This window comes from Protomyctophum bolini (assembly GCF_963924005.1).
Source record: "Protomyctophum bolini genome assembly, chromosome: 1".
In the NCBI taxonomy this organism is placed as follows: domain Eukaryota; kingdom Metazoa; phylum Chordata; class Actinopteri; order Myctophiformes; family Myctophidae; genus Protomyctophum; species Protomyctophum bolini.
The window spans coordinates 1,957,331-1,982,530 of record NC_137862.1 but is presented as its reverse complement, the minus strand read 5'-3'; the positions used below and the strand labels follow the sequence as shown (position 1 = coordinate 1,982,530).

General features: G+C 43.3%; 1 protein-coding gene across 1 annotated transcript in view; it reads left to right on the top strand.

The window, feature by feature from the left end:
• pcdh17 (protocadherin 17) overlaps nucleotides 1-24,712 on the top strand; it is a 99,808-nt gene extending 75,096 nt beyond the window's left edge. The window contains exon 4 of the mRNA XM_080768953.1: nucleotides 22,105-24,712. Within this exon, the coding sequence (XP_080625079.1) occupies nucleotides 22,105-22,838 (734 nt within the window). The 3' untranslated portion in view covers nucleotides 22,839-24,712. The remainder of the gene's footprint in view (nucleotides 1-22,104) is intronic.
• Nucleotides 24,713-25,200: the final 488 nt, after the last annotated feature.

Here is a 25,200-nt window from a genome sequence, read left to right as displayed (position 1 = left end):
AACTCAATGCAATTCAATGCAATTAATTGAGGGCTTATGGTAGGGGAAATAGCCAATAAGGAGCTTTTGCACAAAAAAAACACCTGGACCTCTTGGTGGGGGACGTAACAACTCCCAATACAGTAAGAAAGCCTTCTAGTATGGAATTCTCCTTTAAAGTAGACATCTTAGACAAGCATCGCTGCCTCTAGGTACAGTATTTGCTAGTACATCCCAGTAGCTTTGCCTTACTGTATATGGCAAGTTCCACAATAGAGAATGTGTGGTGTACAATAATACAATTTGGATTTAAACAGTTTTTCGTCTGTAGTTACTCTTATTATTCACCATAAACAAGGAAATAAAATACAAGTATATAGAGACAAAAACAACAGAGTGTCGACAACAATGGGAAGTGACAATACTGAATACAGACATGACTGGGGCGACTGTGGCTCAAGAGGTAGAGCAGGTCGTCCAATGATCCATGGGTCGGCGGTTCGAATCCCGGCTCCTCCTGTCTACATGTCGAAGTGTCCTTGCATGGCTTCCGCCCGCAAACGGTGTATGAATTGAATGTGTGTGTGAATGGGTGAATGTAATGCACAATCTATGTAAAGCGCCTTGGATAAAGGCGCTATATTAATGCACCATTTACAGAGGCAAGCATATGAACGCACCAGGAGTCTGGGGGAGAAAGAAGTGTAATTTGGTGAATTGTTACTCAAGATTCCGATACCTACTACCTCATTGTTTAGCCATTTTTAGTTTTAGCCAGTAAGTTTTTATGAAACCCTGTTTCATGACAATGACGGATTATTACGTCAACGAAACAGAAAAGTGAAATGCTCCGTTACCATCTGTGGGCATTGTGTTTGCCTGTGCCGTTCAGCCGTTGGGGAGAAGTTTCAATCGAGGCAGAGCGTTCACAAACAACTCCATAATCCTGGAGCGCGGGGGGAATGATTATACTTTGCAGTGTGAAGCCACGACACCCTGAGTGTTCAAATCCAATGTTGTGGAGAGAGAGAGAGAGAGAGACAGCCGGAGAGATGTGGAAAGAGAGGGAGAGAATTAGCAGCACAAAGCTTTGTTTAATCCATTTAGGACCTAGATTTAGATTATAAAAAAAATGTTTCTAAATACTGACAGTTTTCATGTTTCTTTATGTCAGTGGTTCTTCTTATATATTCTCATGTCAAGGACTCCAAAGATTATATGTAAATTGGCCGCCGACCCCATCTGAAATATGTTGTTCAGAGACCCCCGTCCCCCCACCCCCCCCCCATAAGCAAAGATTTGAGTTAAAATCGTTTGATCGCTCTGAAATAATATATATCCAAAGATTTGCGCCACATTTTTACGATTTTCAAAATAGCAGACCTACAAGTTCGAGTGCAGCGCTAAGAGCTTGCAGATCTGCTATTTTCCAATAGCTAAAAGTATAACATAATGCTTAAAACACCAAATGGGGGCCCCCGCACCAAAAGTGGGTTAACTCATTCGTTCAAGATATTTTAACCCTTAAACCCTCTAAACTTCACCTGAGTAAATGAAAAAATGAAAAAATCACACCTGTGTGAAGTGAGGGGCGCCAATATATTAAAGTCTAACTCATGTTGATTAGGTGATGTAATGGTGATGTGAAACACAAACATTGCCTTCATTGTCAATGGCGTTTACAAGCTTACAATGTGTAAGTTATGCATCGTGAGCTTGTAGATTTGCTATTATATTTTTGTTGAATGTTCAACCCAAAATTAGAACACTATATATAGAGTTCAAACACCATCATCAAAATTATGAAGGGGTGAGCATCATTTTGTAGTTATAGCGAGTCATCGATTCTCAAGACAGTATAAGTTTGTTTTTGTTTACGTTGTAATACTGTCCCAGAGAGAGTTTATGTCTATGTCTATATGGGGCTGATCTCACAGACCACTGGACTGATCAAGTGATCAGCAACACATTTCTTGCGCATACTTTAGAACTTTAAACCTGTGTGGAGTCTCTGGAGTTCTCCCCGTGTCCCCTAGGGTAGGTACCCTCACAAAAAACATGCAGTAATCCTGGTCTCTAAACTGCCTCCCCCTGGCCAACCGGGGCGCCTGATGGAGGGGAAAGGAACTGGTTGGAATAACGTGTTCCTTCCACGCGCTATACGTCCAACCAGGGAAACTCCCCCCTGTCAGGTGTAAAGGAGCAACTTGGACACTCAGGCATGAAGGAAGCATGAGTTCAAGTCCGTTGCTCTCCCCTTGTCCCCCATATATGGGGACTAGGTTGGTCTCACCTTGTCCCCCATATATGGGGACTAGGTTGGTCTCCCCTTGTCCCCCATATATGGGGACTAGGTTGGTCTCCCCTTGTCCCCCATATATGGGGACTAGGTTGGTCTCCCCTTGTCCCCCATATTATGGGGACCAGGTTGGTGGAGGGTGTGTAGAGCCCAGGATCACAGTAGATGATTGACACAGGGGTGAAAAATGGGTTACAAAATGGTGGGATAAAAAAATATATAAAAAAAAAAAAAACTTGAAACCTTAAAAATATATCGGAAGTCAAGGGATATTAGTTTTATTGTGATACTTTAATACTCCAAATATGGAGATGACAGACTGATGTCACAGACGAGCCACGTGACGTCAGTGTTCCAACATGCACGCAGTTATTAGACCATGTCTTGTTTTAGGCCCAAATTTGGGTGTACTGTATGAGCTACAGTACACCCGGCGTGTACACCCAAATTTGGTCGTCCACCGCGTTGATAAATGAGGGCCTTAACCCATTCTGACCTGAGATCAGATTCATACGAGGTTTCCACTGGACACACACACTGGTCTGATTAACCCATTCTGACCTGAGATCAGATTTAAAAAATGTCAGTCGTTCTTCGATTTTTCAAAAATAGCAGACCTAGTGGCGCGCTACGAGCTTGTAGATCTGCTATTTTTCAATAGATAAAGCATAACATGATGCCAACACCAAAATGGGTTCCCGTTCAGAATGGGTTAATCTCTCCCTCCCTCTCACACACACACACACACACACACACACACACACACACACACACACTGTGACTCTCTTTCTCCTATTCTCCCCATGTCTCTGTAAATGGGCCATGTGGTAACTTGCATGCTATGCTGCCCTACTGGGGGAATGAAGTAGATTAAAGGCTATTAACAGGGTGAGTAGGAGTGCAGCAACTGCTTTTCTAGTCTCTCGCATTGTTGTCTGAGTCTCTCGCTGCTCTCTCGCAAAGGTGCGTGCGTGTGTGTGTGTGTGTGTGTGTGTGTGTGTGTGTGCACATGTGCGTGTGTGTGCGTGCGTCTCTAAAGTCTAAACTAAAGGTCTCCCAAAAGCCTATCGAAAACAAACCCGCAACACAACATTTGCAGATGCAAATGAAGCAAACTGAAACTAAAAAAACCTGCTTAGGCAAGCAACATCATCTATTAGGTTTGCTAATGAGTGTAACACACTGAGAGATGCGCGTAAAGACTAAAAAGGAAATCACAAGCGTGCTTCAACGCTTGCATATACATACTGATATATATACACACACGTGCTGCACACACCCACACAGAGAAGAAGAAGAAGCACGCTGAATTTAGATAAGATGCCTGAATGTGTGCCTGGGCTATAAGCACTGGAAAGTATTCTGCACAGCACGGTCTAGAAGCACCTCTGTCATGTTGCGATCCCCCATGTCCTAACCCATTTTGCGCGGGAACCCCTTTTGGTTGTTAACATCATGCTATGCTTTAGCTATTGAGAAATAGCAGATCTACAAGCTCATAGCGCGCCACCGAGTGGCGCGCTACGAGCTTGTAGGTCTGCTATTTTGTTTTAAATCGAAGAACGACTTACACAGAAACATAGCTTTTCAGAAAGCTGTCAGGATGTAGAAGAACACTTTTAGAATCTGATCTCGGTCAGAATGGGCTAATTACACAGGCTTAGAGGAAACGGAGGATTAGACACTGATTCGCCATGCTTCTCCTCGCCTTGTCTTCTATAAGTCCTCCTCGCCGTCTCCTCTCCTCTGCCACCCTTCAGGGCGCCGTGCCCGCCCTGTCGTCCTCCCAGGTATAAAAGGCAGAGCGGAACCCTCTGCATGTGTCTGTTTCTGGGGCTCTCTGTTCCATCCTGACACCCTGTCTGTCCTCCCTGTTACCTACCTGGTATAGATCCTCACTATGCATGTCTAATCTACCTGTCTGCGCCACGTTAGAACTGCTGTTCTTCTGCAGTCTCTTTATAGTCGGCTTTTGAGTTTTGCGTGAAATCTGCGAGAGATGATTTGGGTGTTACTCACTAGCGTTGACTCCCATTGTAACATTACATCTCAATGGGGAAGAAAAGGTACTATGTTTACCCAGGGTAACTGGACTAAGGAAAGGAAAGGTACCATGTTTACCCTGCAGGGTAACTGGACTAAGGAAAGGTACTATGTTTACCCTGCAGGGTAACTGGACTAAGGAAAGGTACTATGTTTACCCTGCAGGGTAACTGGACTAAGGAAAGGTACTATGTTTACCCTGCAGGGTAACTGGACTAAGGAAAGGTACTATGTTTACCCTGCAGGGTAACTGGACTAAGGAAAGGTACTATGTTTACCCTGCAGGGTAACTGGACTAAAGGAAAGGAAAGGTACCATGTTTACCCAGGGTAACTGGACTAAAGGAAAGGAAAGGTACTATGTTTACCCAGGGTAACTGGACTAAGGAAAGGAAAGGTACCATGTTTACCCAGGGTAACTGGACTAAGGAAAGGAAAGGTACTATGTTTACCCTGCAGGGTAACTGGACTAAGCTCAAGAACTTGTTTACAGCCAGGCCCTGCTCATAGAACATGTCATGGTAGGGGTTCAATGCCTTGCTCAAAGGGCACTTCAGCGGTGGTAATTTTAACGTACCGGTCCGGGGATACGAACTAGAGACCTTCCGATATCAAGGCCGCTCTGCAAACCGTTCGGCCACCGCTGGGATAGTTCCAATGTTTGGAACTATAGCCGATAGCAACCCCGCTTTGCGGCGAGATCAAAGCGTGTCGCCACTCTCTTACTATAGATTAGTCTGACCTTAACTATTATTTATAGTATCACAAGTCTGGTTTCATTTTCCTTTTTATTTAGTTTTATGCAGTAAAAGCTCTATGTAGTTGAGAAAATATACACTTTCAGTGTCTTCAGTCATATTATGGTTATAAACACAGCAGGATCCCAGGTGTTAATGAAACTCTTTTTTTAATATATATATATATATATATATATTTTTTATCCCACGATTTTGTAACCCATTTTTTACCCCTGTGTCAATCATCTAATGTGATCCTGGGCTCTACACACCTCCACCAACCTAGTCCCCATATATGGGGGACAAGGTTGAGTGTCCAAGTTGCTCCTTTACACCTGACAGGGGGGAGTTTCCCTGGTTGGACGTAGCGCGTGGAAGAAACACGTTATTCCAACCAGTTCCTTTCCTCTCCATCAGGCGCCCCGGCTGGCCAGGGGGAGGCAGTTTAGAGACCAGGATTACTGCATGTTTTTTGTGAGGGTACCTATACCCTAGGGGACACGGGGAGAACATGTGAGGGTACCTACCCTAGGGGACACGGGGAGAACATGCAAACTCCACACAGAAAGGCATGAAAGTCTAAACATTGACCCGTGCGGGTAACATTTAAGTTAAATTACCACTCAGGACTACAGCTGAAGCCAGAACGTTTCCTTTAGTGACCTTGTGAGTTATTGCTACACCTCTGAGCATGGTTAGCAGCAGTAAGCCCACCCCCCCACATCCCCATGGTTAGCAGCAGTAAGCCCACCCCCCACATCCCTCTGAGCATGGTTAGCAGCAGTAAAGCCCACCCCCCACATCCCCAAACCCCATGTTGCTATTTCTATCGACCATTAAGCTCGTCATCAAAGGTATCATGGGTATTCAGACCAGGTCCGTCCACTTATAGTTCCTCCCAAACCGCTGTGTGTGCGTGATGACCACTTAAGGCCTATATGTTGACCAGGGGCCCCCCCAGGGGTCTATATGTTGACCAGGGGCCCCCCGGGGGTCTCTACACTCGGTATACCCTCCTTTTCCCCTTTACAACACATGTCCTATCCGAAAATAGCAGATGTTCTCACACTAGTGGATGTTCTATTTTCTGCACGTTTTCACCTGCTTTTGCCTCTTGTTTATTTATTATATTGTTTATGGCATGCCCAGAATAGCTACAGTAAGGTAAGGTAATTGTATTTATGAAGCACCTTTCAAAACAGTTGTTACAAGGTGCTGTACAATAACATAATAAGAATAAAACAATAAGAATAAAGCTTTATTTATATAGCACCTTTTAAGAACAAGGTCACAAAGTGCTGAACAACAAGAGCATATTATAGAAAATATCATACATCTAAAGGCAACAGCAAAAAACACAGAATTTAATGGCACATCGAAAAACATAAAAAAGGTGAAAGAAATACATCAGAAAGTACAAAGAGATCCACAACGATAAAGGGTTTTAAAAGCAGCTTTGTAGAAATGGGTCTTCAGGAGTGATTTATAAAACGAGGAACCGAGTAGGCGAGCCTGATCTCCAGCTTTGGCAGGGTGTTCCATAATGAGGGTGCACGGATTGCAAAAGGCCCCGGGTCGCCAATGGTCTTTTTGCGGGGCCTGTTGTTATGGTGAGAATGGCTTTTCCCCCCCGAGGGTCTCAACTCGCAGGCGGTCAAGTAGGTCTGAAAGGTAGGACTATCAAAGATAAACCAGCAATGAAGTAAGAAACGGAGCAGCAAAGACAGTACCTAGAAATAGATGAAAACAGAACAGTACATAGAAATAGATAAAACAGAACAGTACCTAGAAATAGATAAAAACAGAACAGTACCTAGAAATGGATAAAAACAGAACAGTACCTAGAAATAGATAAAAACAGAACGGTAGTTTATTAATCATAACCATGTGATCCCCTTTGTATCTTAATATCTTATGAGGTATGCGGTCAGCTGTATGGCTGGCTCAGGGAAGAGGACGCCCCTGCCTTGCATAGTCCCGTGGGAGGCAAATCTCAATGATTGGGCATGGGACACAAGCTAAGGCTTGATCACCCTTTAGCTGGCCACCTTTGATGAGGGTGTATATAGTGTTGGAAGGCCGAGAACACCCGCTGATTCAAAGGCACACTACTGAGGATGTGTCCCAAAATTGACATCATACCCTAGTTGAAATACACCTCCTAATGCCACTCTTAACATCAAGGTAATCTCATGTGAGCCCACACCATCTATTGGCACAATGGACAGTCTTAACATCACGTCCCGTGTTTTATGATTCCTACCTGTATGTTGTGTGTATTGTTTTGTATTCAACCTATTGGTTTTATACATGTGCTTGTATGTTGTTTGTATGTCTGGCCTCGTGGGGAAAGATAGTGGGTGGGGAGGACTGGGAAAGGAGTTGTGGGAGAAAATGTAAAAAACAAAGAGTCCTATTCTCTTTCTGTGTAAATACATTATGATGTCATACTCTTTGAAAACGGTACACATAGAAATCAACAAAATAATTGAAATAATCACTGAAGCAAACCAAAATGTTTGCGGTACAAATGAGTTTTTAGTAGCTTCTTAAGGTTCTCAACAGACACAGCATTTCTCAAGTAGAGCGGTAAGTCATTCCACAGCGTAGGTGCAACACATGTGAGTATATAGAGAGTGACGCTATGAGGGTTGATGTGGGTAGAGCTAAAGGGTGCTTCAAGCAGGGCCTCTATTCAACATAATTGTCCAACATGTCTCCATGCTAGACTCTCTGATCTCTAATGACACTTCAGGGTACTGTTAGTGTACTGATTGCACTGTGTGGACACTGTCACTTTTATTTGCATCGCATTACCAGTGTTGTTTTTGGCAGCAGATTTCTATTTTAGTTTTAGTCATAGTCTCTTGAATAGTTTTCACTTAGTTTTAGTCACATTTTAGTCGCCTGGGATGTGCTAGTGTTAAGTCGACTAAATCTACAGTTGATTTAGTCGACTAAAATGTGTTTTGACAGGCCTTGATGTCGTTGTAATGACATATTTTACACTTTGGTTGCATGCTGAAAATAGCAGATATACAATCTCACAACGCGTCGCGCTGTGAGATTGTATATCTGCTATGTTCAGCATGCAACCCAGCATAAAACTGGATCTCTCGTCCACTAGTCCCTTCCTAACATTTTAGTCTAGTTTTTATTTGTTTTGACGAAATTGTCAGTATATTTAGTCTTAGTTTTAGTCGTCATAGACTCGTTTTTATTTTGTTTTAGTCAGTGAAAAAAGGTAGTCGACGAACATTTTTCGTCTCAGTTTTAGTCGACGAAAACAACACTGCATCGCACTGATTGTACTGGTTGAGACAGACACCTTTTTGTTTTGGGTGAGATACTGTGAGGACACTGTAACCTGGTGTCTGGTGTTGTTTTTTTTCTGCACAGTACAGGATAGTTGTATATACAGTAGTAGGTGTATACTTTTGTTCTTTATCAGACCAGTGTGTGTCCAGTGGAAACCTCGTATGAATCTGATCTCAGGTCAGAATGGGTTATTGTTGGTGCTTCTTCTTTTGTCTTGCTGTTTTTCCAACTCCGACTCTGTAACTCTGTGAGTGTAACTGCCGTGCTGCCTCGGGGCGAATGTGAAATTCCCACCGCGCGGAATCAATAAAGGAAACGAACTATACGACAGCGGCTGAATGAAAACAGCTTCACGTTGTTGTGAACACTATAAGGTGCTGACGGATAGGTCGACACTCTCTGAAGACTTCTGTCACTCTTCACTGACATGTTTACAGATAAACATCTCTTTGGACTGTTCTCAGCACTTTGTTGTTTTGGCTTTGGATAGTTTCCCATGGCGGTTTGAGCTGCTGTTTGAACCCGTTTGTCAGGTTTCATTTTCTGTTTTCACTTCTTTTCTTTTTACGAGACGATAGCCGATTGTCAGCAGATAACACCAGAAATAGTGAGAGGTGTTTTTACTTGTTTTTGTTTTTTTGTTTTTCTTGTCTAACCTCGTCTGGCGCCTTTTGATAGTTGATATGTGACCAGCTTTGACTGAGAGCCTGCCATCGCGCAAATTCCAGCTTTTCACCAGAGGAGAAAAACATTTCTTTTTTTTTTCAAAATGAGTTTAATAGCACAGGCAGACTCTTCACATCCTAGAGCATGTAAATATGAAATATAATGCTTAAACATATACAGTAGCTAGGTGTAATGTTAGAGTCCACAGAAGTGAACCTTTTCAAGCCTTTGCTGCCCCAACCCTGTGGAATGCCCTCCCTAAGGCACTCAGAGATGCCCCCACCCTTCAAACCTTCAAATCCACCCTCAAAACCCACCTCTTCAAAATTGCCTTCCCTAGCTAACCCTTTTCACTGTCTTTTAATGTTCTTTAGCTTTTAGTGTTATTTTTCCTTTTCTTTCTATTAAAGTTGTTTTTAATTTGTTGTTACCTCTGTAAAGCCCCCCCATGTAAAGCGTCTTTGGGTACTCAGAAAAGCGCTATATAAGTTTGAGATATTATTATTATTATTATTAAGCCTGTTTTCTCAACTCGCTGTTTCTCTGCAAGGCATTAATTACTCTATATAAGCCATATCTCCAAAACCGGTGGGTCAAACTGAACAACCAATATGTCAATCTGAAGCTATGATTCCCTGCTGCTTTCATATGACATGAAACAAACGAAAATTCTAAGAAAATCCAATGGTTAGTCCCTCAGTCAGATTTGGTCACATATTGTAGAACAGGGGTTTTAACAGGTGGTCCCTGACTTTAGTTGATTATGTAGGATTTGTTGATTTCTGTTATTTTTTCCCACTAGTTGAGAAACCATGAATGACCTGGTGACCAATGATGACCGTTCAGTTTACTGCCAAGTTGGAGGTCAAGACATTCAACAGAAAAAGGGAGTTAGAATCTCAAGAGGGGGAAGCTAGTGCACCAGATTGTCTGGTTGAGTCAATATTATTAGGGCATTGTTTCTTTAATGATTTTGAAGTAGGTGCATGAGGCAGCGGTGGCCGAACGGTTTGCAGAGCGGTCTTGATATCGGAAGGTCGCTATAGTTCGTATCCCCGGACCGGCACGTTGAAATTACCACCGCTGAAGTGCCCTTGGACAAGGCATTGAACCTCTACCATGAAATGTTCTATGAGCAGGGCCTGGCTGTAAACAAGTTCTTGAGCTTAGTCCAGTTACCCTGGGTAAACATGGTACCTTTCCTTTCCTTAGTCCAGTTACCCTGGGTAAACATAGTACCTTTCCTTTCCTTAGTCCAGTTACCCTGCAGGGTAAACATAGTACCTTTCCTTTCCTTAGTCCAGTTACCCTGGGTAAACATAGTACCTTTCCTTTCCTTAGTCCAGTTACCCTGCAGGGTAAACATAGTACCTTTCCTTTCCTTTCATGTGTGTCTTTGTGGTGTAGTATATCTTGTAGATCAGGCCATTTGCAATTAGCTGTCCTCCTCTACCCTGAGCCATAATGCATAATGAAGCAGAGGTTCAATGAATATTTCACACTTTTTTATGTTAGCTAGAGAGTCCTCAGTGTGTTCCTATTGACAAGAGAGGCACATCCTGTACACAATGCCACAAAGCTGCAACCTTTTACCCTGCAGCCACAATTGATAACAATTTCTACAATGTCATGCATTTTAACCCATTCAAAACGGGAACCCCTTTTGGTGTTTCAAGCATTATGTCATACTTTAGCTATTGAAAAATAGCAGATCTACAAGTTCATAGCGCGGCACCGAGTGCCGCGCTATGAACTTGTAGGTCTGCTATTTTAGAAAAATCGCGAAAATGTGCCTCAAATCTTTGAATATATATATTCTTTAGTTTTTAACTCAAATCTTTGCTTCTGGGGGGGTCCTTGGAACAACATATTTTCAGATTGGGATCGGTGGCCAATTACATATTTTTGGGGGTCCTTGACATGAAAATGTTTGAGAACAAACTGACACAGAAAGTTTCAGAAACATTTTGTAGTCTCGGTCGAAATGGGTTAAGGGAAATATTGCTTTTTTTTAAGACCATGAATCCATAAACAACAAACCGTCATCCCTCCCTATACATGTCACTGACCTCCTGTTACCCGGGTGCCTATAATCTATAATCACTCACAACACCCACAGCGCGGCGCATAGCTCCTCTTGTGCACCATTGATTAGACCGGCTTTGTGTGTTTGTTTGCGTTCTGAGTACGAGCCTGCTCTCCTCTTCTCCATTCATCCCCTCCTCTCTCCTCCTCCTCCTCCCTGCTTCATCCCCAACTCTCTCCTATAGATGCACAGTCTCCCCTCGGGAGGTTCCTTTGAACAACTTAGCCCGGCATTAGTGGGTGTGGGAAGGGGGGGGTGCTGTGGTGTGTGTGGAAATGCCTTAACCCATTCTGACCTGAGATCAGATTCATACGAGGTTTCCACTGGACACACACTGGTCTGATTAACCCATTCTGACCTGAGATCAGATTCTGAAAATGTCAGTCATTCTTAAATTTTTCAAAAATAGCAGACCTACAAGCTCGTAGCGCGCCACTCGGTGGCGCGCTATGAGCTTGTAGATCTGCTATTTTTCAATAGCTAAAGCATAACATGATGCTAACACCAAAATGGGTTCCCGTTCAGAATGGGTTAAGAGAGGATGTGTTTGATCCAGAGACATTTTGTCCTTGGTTCATTCTCAGTGCTGGGTTCCCCTACCCAATGCCGGTTATGCCGCCAAGCATATATCCTGCTGTGAGTTGGTATTCTCCGGCCTCCCACTGAGATAAAAGCTATCTCACGGGGGAGAGATGTACTCTCTACTGTACCCGGAAGCGTCTGGAAGTTATTCATCTCCAAAAAAAAGGTTGCTGGGCAACAAAATTGCTTTGACAAAAAAAAAGAAAGAACTTGAGCATAAAGTCCCAACTTTATGCAAATAAGGAGCAGCAACCGAGTCGAGCAATGGCCAATCAGAGGGGCAGATATTGCTCTTGTTTAGCTGTGGAACGTCTTCTGTGAAACTTTAGTTCCCGTATTAAGCATTTTATTTCCCATAGTTGGACACGGAGCACAAGGAGTTCCAGCATCATTGTGTCTTTGCATAGATCCTCATCGTCATTTTTCGACCGCGGAAGAGATCGTGGATTTCACAATGTCAACACCAGACTTCCCGGTCCTTCATTGCCATCCCCAGTTCCTGCTTTACTGATGCCTGTGTCCCTACTAGCGATGACATCAGGGAACGACAGTGTTCTACCTCTGGTCTGCTTTGAGGCAGGACTCCAGAGAAGAAGGGAAAATATAACCTCATTGTCTCTGTAGCAGTGGCCGGAAAACTGTTCTTCTGGATCGGACCAGTGAAGAAACAGGGGGAAGGTTGCCGTATATTAGATCAGTCGATGGGTGGACTAGTGAAGAAACACGGGGAAGGTTGCCGTATATTAGATCAGTCGATGGATGGACTAGTGTAGAAACACGGGGAAGGTTGCCGTATATTAGATCAGTCGATGGGTGGACCAGTGAAGAAACACGGGGAAGGTTGTCGTATATTAGATCAGTCGATGGGTGGACTAGTGAAGAAACACAGGGAAGGTTGCCGTATACAGTATTAGATCAGTCGATGGGTGGACTAGTGAAGAAACACGGGGAAGGTTGCCGTATATTAGATCAGTCGATGGGTGGACCAGTGAAGAAACACGGGGAAGGTTGCCGTATACAGTATTAGATCAGTCGATGGGTGGACTAGTGTAGAAACACAGGGAAGGTTGTCGTATATTAGATCAGTCGATGGGTGGACTAGTGAAGAAACACGGGGAAGGTTGCCGTATACAGTATTAGATCAGTCGATGGGTGGACTAGTGTAGAAACACAGGGAAGGTTGCCGTATATTAGATCAGTCGATGGGTGGACTAGTGAAGAAACACGGGGAAGGTTGCTGTATATTAGATCAGTCGATGGGTGGCTCTTCCGAGACAGATTTTGCGCTCTCATTAGAAGGCGGGTGTTTAAGTGCCATCCAACCGATTCTCTAGTTTCTTTCTTCATAGATAGTGGTGACCGTGAAACAGGATTATAACAGTATTCACAGAACAATGATTCATTCATTCAACATTATTCAGCTGATTTTATATGGGCTACCTGATGTGTCTATTCACAAAGATATTTTGGCTGTTTGGTTGTGTTAATAGGTTTGCCTTTAAGAAGATGCAAACACAATTCCACAATGTAGCAAAGATGATGTAAATGTAACTGTACAATGTACATAATAATATAATATATAATTTATAATATTTATTTGCAGATTTTAATTTGTTTAATGTGATGCATCTCCTGTCAATACATGAGACGATCAACTCCTCAAAACTGTCAGCTGCTGGTTAAACTGGTTAAAATGTGATAAACCCATCAAACAAATGGGAATGTAAGGTAATGAAAATATTGTTTAAAACGAGCAAGAGATGCTGGCAAAATATGTTCCCTTTAAACGTAATGTTTTGATTTCAAACACAAACTAGGAACAGATTTCTAGTAATACCACTTGAGCACTCATTTCCATAACAATGCTGTGCCCACTGGCTGATTGATTTGCTGAGAAATATCAGTATATTCTAATTAACTTACGGTTATGTTATCTTAAAGAGTAGAGGCTAAATTCACACCATAAAATCTAGCTGTGGAAAGGAAGCCTGAGGCTCTTTATCATTCAGGATCAGAAGGATTGCAATATTATTATAAAATCAGATTTATTTATTTTCTGTTGAGAGGAACGGGAGCTTTAATAACAGTCCCCAAGACTGAAATAGACCTTAAACCCCATTTTGAACGGGAACTCCTTTTGGTGTTTTAACTAAGCATATTATGCTATACTTTAGCTATTGAAAAATAGCAGATCTACAAGCTCATAGCGCGCCACCGAGTGGCGCGCTACGAGCTTGTAGGTCTACTATTTTCTTTTTTTTTATCGTAAAAATGCGGCACAACTCTTTGAATATACTGTATATTCTTTCAGAGCGAAATATTATTAATAATATTAATATTATTATTATTATACATTGCCCCTGAAGAAATAAGAAAAGCAGCCTATACAAAACATGTCACATACTGTAATAACGGCATAAATATCCTCAAATCCTTAGCAATTGTTGGCAAGTTTCTAGTTGTGCAGTTTGTGATTGATGTTCATTGAGGTCCACTGATTATTGTTATTACCATTGTCACGGGGCAGACACACATACACACTGATGGAGAACAATGCCCACGCTGAAACTGAACAGCTGCATCCAATTAACTAACTTTGCCGACATGAGCGCATATTTGTATTATTGTATAGCTCACTGTAGTGAATTGTAAAAGAGAACTTTGCAAATACAGTATATTATGTTTGGTGTCATTTGTGTTTAATGATGATTGTTTGGCACCTGGCTCTCCTGTGGTACTGGTGATCCTCTTGACTGAGTGGAGGAAGGTACCAAGGGGGGTTGTCTGTCTGTCTGGAGGAAGGTACCAAGGAGGGGTGTCTGTCTGTCTGTCTGTCTGTCTGTCTGTCTGGGTTATAGAGCAGGAGGGGTGTCTGTCTGTCTGTCTGTCTGTCTGGGTTATAGAGCAGGAGGGGTGTCTGTCTGTCTGTCTGTCTGGGTTATAGAGCAGGAGGGGTGTCTGTCTCTCTGGGTTACAAGAGCTCTTGTGTTGTGTTTTCTATTTAGCTTGATGCTGTGGTCCATCGCCGCGCATGTAATGTATTTGAATTGGTTTAGTAAACCTAGGTAATTGTGTAAGTTAACTAATGGGCTGTGGTTAGCCAGATGTTGAGTACCAATTACAGAACTGTTCTGTGTGGAGTTTGCATGTTCTCCCCGTGTCCCCTATAGGGTAGGTACCCTCACATGTTCTCCCCGTGTCCCCTAGGGTAGGTACCCTCACAAAAAACATGCAGTAATCCTGGTCACTAAACTGCCTCCCCCTGGCCAGCCGGGGCACCTGATGGAGGGGAAAGGAACTGGTTGGAATAACGTGTTCCTTCCACGCGCTACGTCCAACCAGGGAAACTCCCCCCTGGCAGGTGTAAAAAGAGCAACTTGGACACTCAGGCATGAAGGAAGCATGAGTTCAAGTCCGTTGCTCTCCCCAGGTTGGCGGAGGATGTGTAGAGCCCAGGATCACATTAGATAATTGACACAGGGGTGAAAATGGGTTACAAATCGTGGGATAAAAAAAAAAAAAAGAACTGCTCCTTGGTATATTCTTGCCTAGTATAAGAGGGAGGCTGCAGGGGCAGTGAGTCAGTTCAGTTGGGCTTGGGGCAACCAGAAGGTAACACCCAGGGAGAAGCTGCTAGGGGGGCCCCTTGATGGAAGGGTTTTAGCCTGATAAGAGTTTCTCAAGTTCTGGGTTTTGGTTTCCTAATTGGCTTTCAAGTAAATCTTCTGTCTTTTTGTAAGTTGAGTCTTCAGTGTTGCTTTCGTTTGTTAGACCGGTGTTTCACACAGTTTCACTTTTATATTCCCTGACTGTACATATACAGTAGATGCAACACACACACACACACACACACACACACACACACACACACACACACACACACACACACAGGCATTAAGCAACTAGTTGGTACTAGTACTAGTTGACTGATTTTGTATCCTCAAGATCAGGTAGAATATAGTTATAGTCACCAATGTACACAGTTTTTAAATGTATACATTTTTTTACACAATAGGTAGTTAAACAACTACTAGTAAACTAGTCGACTAATAAACTAGTCAACTAGTAAAAATGACTAGAAGTGAATGCCCTAATACATACATACATACATACATACATACATACACTACAATACAGTACAATGAATGCACACAGAAAAACCCTTCTCTCGGCCATCTCCACCTTAAACTGCAAGCAATCTTCTCTTATTCAGAGTCACAATTTCATTACTCTCTTTTTTTTTTTAAAGCCTGGCAAAGCATCAGCTGGACTGGAGATAGCAATGGGGTGAGGGGGATTACACACAGAAGAGTCCCACCACACACACACACACACACACACACACACACACACACACACACACACTGTGAGCCCCCTCAGGTGAACAGGTGCGGTCATGGTCTGTCACACAGATGCTTGGTGAAATTTGTCAGCTGCCTTTTGCTCTTGTCCACCTTTGGGAGGGTTAGGGGGGGGGGACTCTCTCTACTACAAAAATACAAGTGTGCTGCGGCGCACATGTGCGTGTAACAAGCCTGCACATGGTCTTAGATCATCCTCCAACTATATAATCCCATGTCCCAGTGTCTCCGAGGGGCTGTGTAATGATGAGGACCCAGGTGTGCATGGAAGTACAAAAGCTATAGCCAGTGCAGAGAGGATGGATTAAAAATGGATGCTAGTTATATGTTGATGATATAGCATTCAATATTTTACAACTTTTGGGGAAGCTCTTCTATCTAGCCGTCTCTCCCGTCCTCTAATAATGCTATATATCTATATCTCCCCTGCTGTTGTGCTGCTGCTGGCAATAGGCGCTGAGTTGAGTACAGATCTGCTCCTCTGCACCCCTCATCCCCCCGCGGTTGAGGGGACATTAATCACAGAGCTGGGTAATAATATGAGAAGGGATGGGCACATGGGGCCGGGGGGGGGGGGGGGGGGGGGGCAGGTGTCTGCCTGGGGGTGAGGGGGTGTTTAGGGAAATATATACACAGGCACACTTTTCACATTCTGAAGTTGAGGTTGAGTCCCTCCACTGAATCCATTCCAAGCGTTAGTTTTCCACAAAAGAAACACTCCTTGGGCTAAAAATAGCCATGACAGCTTTGGCCATTTTTAGCCCATGTGTTTTTTTTTTTTTTTAAAGGTATATTCAGTGATTTCACTTAATTCAAATATCACTTATTTCTTTGTTTTGTTGTGATAATCCTCTCTACTATAGAGTGTGCTGACCAAGGAGTTCCTCCCTGTCCCCAGTTAACCCCTGGGGGTCAAAAACCTTATGTTTCGTTTTTGGTTCTCTATCCTGATTGGATGAAAGCTTGGGTCCCAAGGCAAAAAGGAAACCTAAGGTTTTTTGAGTGAAATCACTGAATATACCTTTAATGTTTTTTTGTGGCTTTCGCCTTTATTTATATATATATATATATATATTTTTTTTTTTTTGTTTATGGAGGCTGACAGGAAATGGGGAGAGAAGACATGCAGTAAAGGCTGTCGGGATCGGGAGTCGAACCCGCGGCACACTGCCAGACTGGATTACTGTACTAGCCAAGGTGCCTGGACCGCTGAGCCACGGCCCAGGCCTCCCAAGTGTTTTTTTAATGCTTGGAATGGATTCAGAATCATGAAAAGCCCCTAGTTTGACACGTCACAATATATTGTATAAGTTGTTAATGGTATGGTCACATAATTACCCCCTATAAAAGAAATGTCTCAATGATGTCTGCCGGTGGATTCATTAATGTATGTATCTAGACAATATTTTAGGCCAATAAAAATAACTATATACCAAACCAAAATGTACCACTCCACGCCGGACTGCTTTATCTAAGGGACTATTTACGAACAGCTTAGTGAATCTGCAGGCCCAATGTCCTATACTTTTTTATACTTGTCTGATGTCCCAAATTCCCTTTTTAATCAAGTGCTAATTTACAAAAAAATTATTTTATTGAGTCAGCAGAAAGACTTCTTCTAATCTGACAGTCCAATAGAAATAGGATAGGATTTTGATGAACAATATGGCTGTTTGGTTGGAGATAGAATGCTGAATGTGTTTGAATGGATCTAGCCCAGGGGAGCCCACACCTTTTTGACTTGAGAGCTACTTTCACAATGACCAATGACATAAGCATAATGTACAGTAGTGCAATGTCACAGCCAGAGGCCTTTTGGTATGAAGTCTATATACATTACAGTAGATTGATACCAGTTACAACATTAAAGTTGATGATAACTGTCAACGTCTACAGCAAATGAATCGCCACTATGACCTTGGTGGACTGCCTCTATGGCACAACCGGAGAGAGAGAGAGAGAGAGAGAGGGACAGAGAGAGAGAGAGAGGGAGAGACAGAGAGACAGAGAGAGAGATGAATGTCGCCCTCATATGTCATATTGTTAGCCATATACATGAGGAGTCTCAAGGTTGAACATGAATAAGCTATCCGTGATATTCCCTCCATAACTAGATGCAGGGAAATATGTCTCCATGGATTATTTATGTTTTAATATGTGCCCTGTGAACGGACAAAGCACCTTGGAGCATGAAGACATTGTGGAGGCCAAGTTAATTATGTGTCTGGAATGCAGAGTCAGACACGCTTATGGGTGGTGTGGGAAGGGAACTGGGAAGTGGACCAGTTAGTATTGTGTACGTGAGGATCTAGTGCCTTGTTGTAGACGAGTGTTTGGATGTGTGTTTAGCTTTGTTATTATTGGCTCCGAGAGTGTAAAAAAATTGATTTTCGCTGTGGACCGATTTGTGTTGTGTCTTGACATGGGGGTCTGGACTTCCTCTTTTCTAATCTCAAATCACTCTTACACAAACACAGACACAGACAGACATGGTGTACTTTGCTTTGTGTGGGTCCGTCTGGGCACTGACATGCTCTCACCCGTCACCCCCCACCATTTCAATTTACTCTGTCTTAAACTGGTCAAGCTTCGCCTTTTCCGTGTTTCCTTTTATTTCCCTCCCAGACGAACGCTTCGGCATGGGAAATGTCAGCCTCTCTTTGGCAGTCGAATTTGGCCTTCCCTAACCATTTGTGAAGTCTTAAGCTCACCCTTTGTGGCTTAAGGAGAGCCAGTCTCTTGGGAATTGGGGCTACTGACCTGCGACGTACTGCAAAGACAAGCCTATAACCGAGTGAACCCATGGACCACGTCCACTTAATCCAGACTCTCACTGTCAACAATATACCACATTGTATTAGTTTGATACTGTATATGAAACGCTTAACCTCTCCTGTTTGGAGGAAAGTACTGTATGTATTTCCTCTGTAGTTAATTGAACACACTGATAACGCTCCCTGCTGCGTTTTCCTTGGTGCGTTTTTTAACACAACTATAGTGTGAAGTCAAAATGCAGCACATTAAATCTGCGAGAATAATTCAACTTCTCTGCCCATTCACATCTACCGAAGTGGAGGTGCGAATGCCACCTAAATCAACCAAAAACTGATATTAACGGCATTATAAGGAGTTGCATGAGGAGTATGAGATGTTATTTAGTAGATGGAGTGTCACTATAATGTGATTAAAGGCGTCAAGACTTTATGCTGTTTGATGTAATGCTTATTATTATGCTAGCCTATTGTCAAGCTATACTCAAAATACTTTACCTATTGCAATTTGACTTTCACAGCAGAAGACATTTTGACTTTAATACACTTTTTTGACAGTTACAATTATTTTTCTCTCGAAAGCTTATTATGAGAATTTGTATTTTGTAGTGCTATGCTCAGATAGACAACTCAACCCAGGGCTAAATCACATTGGCAGGCAGGTTAGATTCGCCATAGAATCTCACACACATTGTGTGAGTCAGAATTGAAAAGCATTGAGAGCCAATTATACTTAGTTGCCGGGTCACTCATCTGAATGTCAAGCTGTAAAATTCCACCCACTCTTATACTCCAGTAGCCTATAGTCAGTCAAACAAATGCTAAGAATAACCTGCAACTAGGGGTGTAACGATCGATTTTAATTTCAAGAATTGGAAGTATATCGAAATGAATACGGCAACATTGACTATGTATCGTATATCGAATCCTTTTGCTATGCAATTAATCGATTGTATCAACACAGAAAAATGAAAAAGAGGGGTTTAATTACTAAATAGTTACTGTATATCGATTTCAAATCATTGAATCGTATATCTACTGTATCGATTTAAAATCATTGAATCGTATCTGCTGTATCGATCTCAAATCATTGAATCGTATATCTGCTGTATCGATCTCAAATCATTGAATCGTATCTACTGTATCGATCTCAAATCATTGAATCGTATATCTACTGTATCGATCTCAAATCATTGAATCGTATCTACTGTATCGATCTCAAATCATTGAATCGTATCTACTGTATCGATCTCAAATCATTGAATCGTATCTACTGTATCGATTTCAAATCATTGAATCGTATCTACTGTATCGATTTCAAATCATTGAATCGTGTATCTACTGTATCGATTTCAAATCATTGAATCGTATCTACTGTATCGATTTCAAATCATTGAATCGTATATCTACTGTATCGATTTCAAATCATTGAATCGTATATCTACTGTATCGATTTCAAATCATTGAATCGTATATCTACTGTATCGATTTCAAATCATTGAATCGTATATCTACTGTATCGATTTCAAATCATTGAATCGTATATCTACTGTATCGACTTCAAATCATTGAATCGTATATCTACTGTATCGATTTCAAATCATTGAATCGTACCGTATCGGATCGCCATAATGAACCAATGGATAATATTGGATCCGACTGGAATATGTGACCCATACGGATGGAAGAAGCTCCTTGTATCATAATAATATTATGAAGTCATGGTATCGGCCCTTCCAGCCAGCCTGTTGTCTTATAGCTTCATCCCACCATGTATACCTGAGCCAATGGAATCATTCCATTTGTGGGACAACAGATGCTCTTTCTTCCTCTGTTTTTCCACCCTGTGCCCAATAGGGGAGAAAGAAATGTGATTTCCCCCCCCGCCCTCCCCTCTACCCATTTCTGGATCCATTTCACACAGCTATGAACACTCCGTCCGTAATCAGCCAGAGTGTGCATCCTTCTGAATAGAGATGAAAGAGGAGAATGCATGCGCGCAGCCGCGCATGCATCCTCTTTCTCACAAGCAAAACTAGCACACACACACACACACACACACACACACACACACACACAAGGACGCACACGTGCTTGTGTGTGTGTGCGTGGGTGTGTGTGACTGTGTGTGTCTCCCTCTCTTCGGCTAACAAATAAACATGCAGGAACACACATAGGGAAGAAGCACACGGCGTTTGGCACCGTCTCTCTGTCTAGGGAGGGCTTCAAAGCTCAGTGACATGAATTTATGATAACGGCATTATGCCTTTGCCAAACCTCAACTGTTGTTGTTCTCCTCTCTGTAGCCCCCCCCCCCCCCCCCCCCCCCCCACCCATCCCCTCTGTACCCCCCCCCCATCCCCTCTGTACCCCCCCCCACACACCCCATCCCATCCCCTCTCTGTATGCTCTGCCATCCCCTTGATCAGAGCTTTGGAAAATGCATATTCGCCCAGCAGGTGTTCCCTGGGAAGAGAGAGAGAGAGAGAGAGAGTGTGTGTGTGTGTGTGTGTGTGTGTGTGTGTGTGTGTGTGTGTGTGTGTGTGTGTGTGTGTGTGTGTGTGTGTGTGTGTGTGTGTGTGTGTGTGTGTGTGTGTGTGTGTGTGTGTGTGTGTGTGTGTGTGTGTGTGTGTGTGTGTGTGTGTGTGTGTGTGTGTGTGTGTGTGTGTGTGTGTGTGTGTGTGTGTGTGTGTGTGTGTGTGTGTGTGTGTGTGTGTGTGTGTGTGTGTGTGTGTGTGTGTGTGTGTGTGTGTGTGTGTGTGTGTGTGTGTGTGTGTGTGTGTGTGTGTGTGTGTGTGTGTGTGTGTGTGCGTGCGTGCGCGCGTGCGTGCGCGCGCATGTTCACATTATATGTTTAGCTATAATTACCCAGCCTTGGACTTTCGGCTCTGCAGAATTCAGCGATGCACTTATTTATTTATTTCCAGCTGCCCCCTCTCTCTGTGTGCGGTGTAATTATGTTACATGTTACAGTGCATATCTCTGCATGTTGTTGTGACCTCACCTGTTAACCCTCTTTGTCTTCATGCTTGTGTCTCCACAGATGAGGACTGTGTGAATTAACCCTTTATCTTTGTGTCTCCACAGATGAGGACTGTGTGAATTAACCCTTTGTCTTTGTGTCTCCACAGATGAGGACTGTGTGAATTAACCCTTTGTCTTTGTGTCTCCACAGATGAGGACTGTGTGAATTAACCCTTTGTCTTTGTGTCTCCACAGATGAGGACTGTGTGAATTAACCCTTTGTCTTTGTGTCTCCACAGATGAGGACTGTGTGAACTGCACGGAGGAGTGCAGGGTGCTGGGTCACTCTGACCGCTGCTGGATGCCCCAGTTCCCCGCGGCGGGGGGCAACCAGGCCGAGGGCGTGGACTACCGGAACAACCTGTTCGTGCCCGCCGGCATGGAGACGGTGCCGGAGACGGAGACCTACGAGACGGTCAACCCCAACAACGGCAAGAAGACCTTCTGCACGTTCGGCAAGGAGCGCCGGGACCACACCATCCTGGTGGCCAACGTCAAGCCCTACCTGAAGGCCAAGCGCGCGCTCAGCCCGTTGCTCCAGGAGGTGCCCTCCGCCTCCGCCAGCCCCACCAAGGGCTCCTCCTCCTCGCCCTGCTCCTCGGTGAAGAGCCCGGCCGACGGCGCCGAGGGCAAGCCGCCACCCGCCCCCTGCTCGGTGGGCCACTACGGCCCCCCCGACGGGCAGTATCTGTCGCCGGCCAAACAGAGCAGAGAACAACAGGGCCACGGCGGCTACGCGGCCCACATGCCTCCGTCGTCCGACCCGGTGGCCAAGGTTCTGGCCGAGGCCCGGTCCAGGATCAGTCAGGAGGCCTCGGGGGAGATGATGATGGAGCGCGTCCTGGAGCAGCCCGAGCTGGAGGCGGGCGGCCATGACGGCGGTATGGACGCCGACCAGGTGGTGAGAGACATCGACAAACTGCTGCAGGACTGCAGAGGAGGCGAGGCCACGGGGGGCACGCTCAGGAAGTGACACAGAGAGGGAGGAGGAGGGGGGCGATGATAGGAGGCGAGACGGGTGTGGAGAGGTTGGAAAGGATGCGACTGCCATCGAAAACTGTCACCAAATCAACTCAACTATAAGGCTCTTATAATAGGAGCTGTGGTCAAATTATTTGTTGTTGACAATAACTAACAACTGGAAAAGGACAATGGAAACAATTTATAATATTGCTTTTGGCACCAGTTGGTTGTTGGTGACATCGCTTACCATTCTTGATAACTAACTACAATTTGAACATTTGGAATTCTGTTGACTTTATGAACTCTTTTTTTTTGGTTTTTGTTTTGGATTCTTTAAAGCAGACGGCAGAGGCTTATGCTTCTGGCTCCTTGCAAAGCTTTTATCTAAGTGCCCACCAGCTCATAAGTGTGTTGTTCATGGTTTCTTGTGAAAACCTATACATATCTCTGATTGTGTGTAGGCTGATTTCTGTGTGTTTAGCCACCGGGCATAAAAAGACAAAGGACTTCGTATGGTCAGACATGACAATCGAGGTAGGAACAGAGGAACAAAAGTCTGGTCCCCGAGGGGGACCAGGGAAAGGACGGAAAGACGAAAAAAAGCAACGTTATCTTTTCTGACTTTTTATTATTGGTGTTCAATGCGGATTCTGTGTGTTGGAAGCTGGCTAATCAGGGGTGTTCAGATGTGGGGTCAGCGATGGACTAAAAAGGGGCCAGAGTGTTGTACTGATGGGGAAACTATTAACAGTGTAAACCATGTTTCACCTGTCATTTATATTCACATGTGTAAGCTGTGTCTCACCCCCTATTTAAGCATTCATGTTTCCTGACTGGTGTAGCTGTGAACACCATTTTATACATATGCACTACACTGAAAATACACGAGCACATGCGTGCGAGCACACACACACACACGCACACGCACACACACACACACACACACACACACACACACACACACACACATACAATTGGCCATCTGTGTAATCGTCTAATACATGTAAATCATCAGCTTTCAGTCCCTTGTGTACGGTGAATTTCCATGTGTCTGACTCTGCCTCAAGGCAAATCACAATCCTGTATAAAAAGGGACATTTTTTCCTCAACTGTGAAAAGATAACATCTATATGATTATATAGATCAATATATGTATGAATTCATGTATAGTGTCCAGATATTAACGAGATATTTATACATTTTGTAAGAAAACAAGAAATGAGAAAACTTTGAGCAAAAAAGGTGTCCTGGAGTAAAGGAACAGGTTAAAGAGGGGTATTTATTCAAAGAACCGCAAAGGACACTGCCACTGTTTCAAAGAAAAATACCCCAAAATATTAACAAACAAGAAAATGTCCCTTCACATTATCACTATACATATATCATTATATGTGTAAATGTATACGATTTAAATGTGTTTACATAAAAAATGACATATTTTTATTGATTTTACTGCAATTTCTGTGCATTTGAGCCAAATTGTTATGTGTACAAAAGCGATATTGTGTATTTTATTAAATTAATATATAGTTGTGTTGCAATATACATGGGCTTATATTGTATTTGGCAAAAGTTGCCTTAGTAGCTGTCGAACTCTGTGAGTTTGCTTTAGTTTGGGATTTTTGTTGATGTTTCCCCCCCCCCCCTCTATTCTGCATCCTGCAGGCTGGCTTCAGTGCTTTTGACATGTCGCCTCTTTCTACCCTGAGATCTGACTGGATCAAACTAGATCTAACTGGATCAAATACACATTAACTGTTTGAAAAGCGTAACGAGCCAGCCGACCTAGAATACAGTTCAAAACCAATGACAACAACAACTGACAAAAAAAAAGAAAAAGAAAAAAAACACGACACGTTTGAATATTTTTTACTGAGCAGATTTTTACGGGGCAGCTATTTACTTTAACAATAACTCGAATGGGTATTATGTATTGTGGTTCTGTTTTTACTTTCTTTAAAAAAAAAGGGAGGGAGGGTGGGGGGGGGGGGGGGGGGGGAGAAACCTGCCATAATGAAAAGTGGAGTGGTTTCCTTGGTGATCATATAACTGCCTTACCATCTCTGCGGAGAGCTTTGTTGTTTCTGTGGAGCTTGTGACTGCTATTGATACCCTGGTCCACCCGAATGTGCATTTTCTATAAAGGACCCAAAAGAGGTTCTTTTTTTTCAGCAGTCTGTGTTGTTTCTGTATGTGTACGTACTGTATGTATCCCGTCACTAAATACACATTAGAATTGTCATATACTTTCCAGAGAAACCCTAACATCTTTTCTGAAGTTCCTTTAGATTTGATGTCTTCGGTGTTTAGGTACATGGTTTAATTATATCAACCAAGTGTCTTCACATTCAGGCTTTCTTAACGAAACAAAA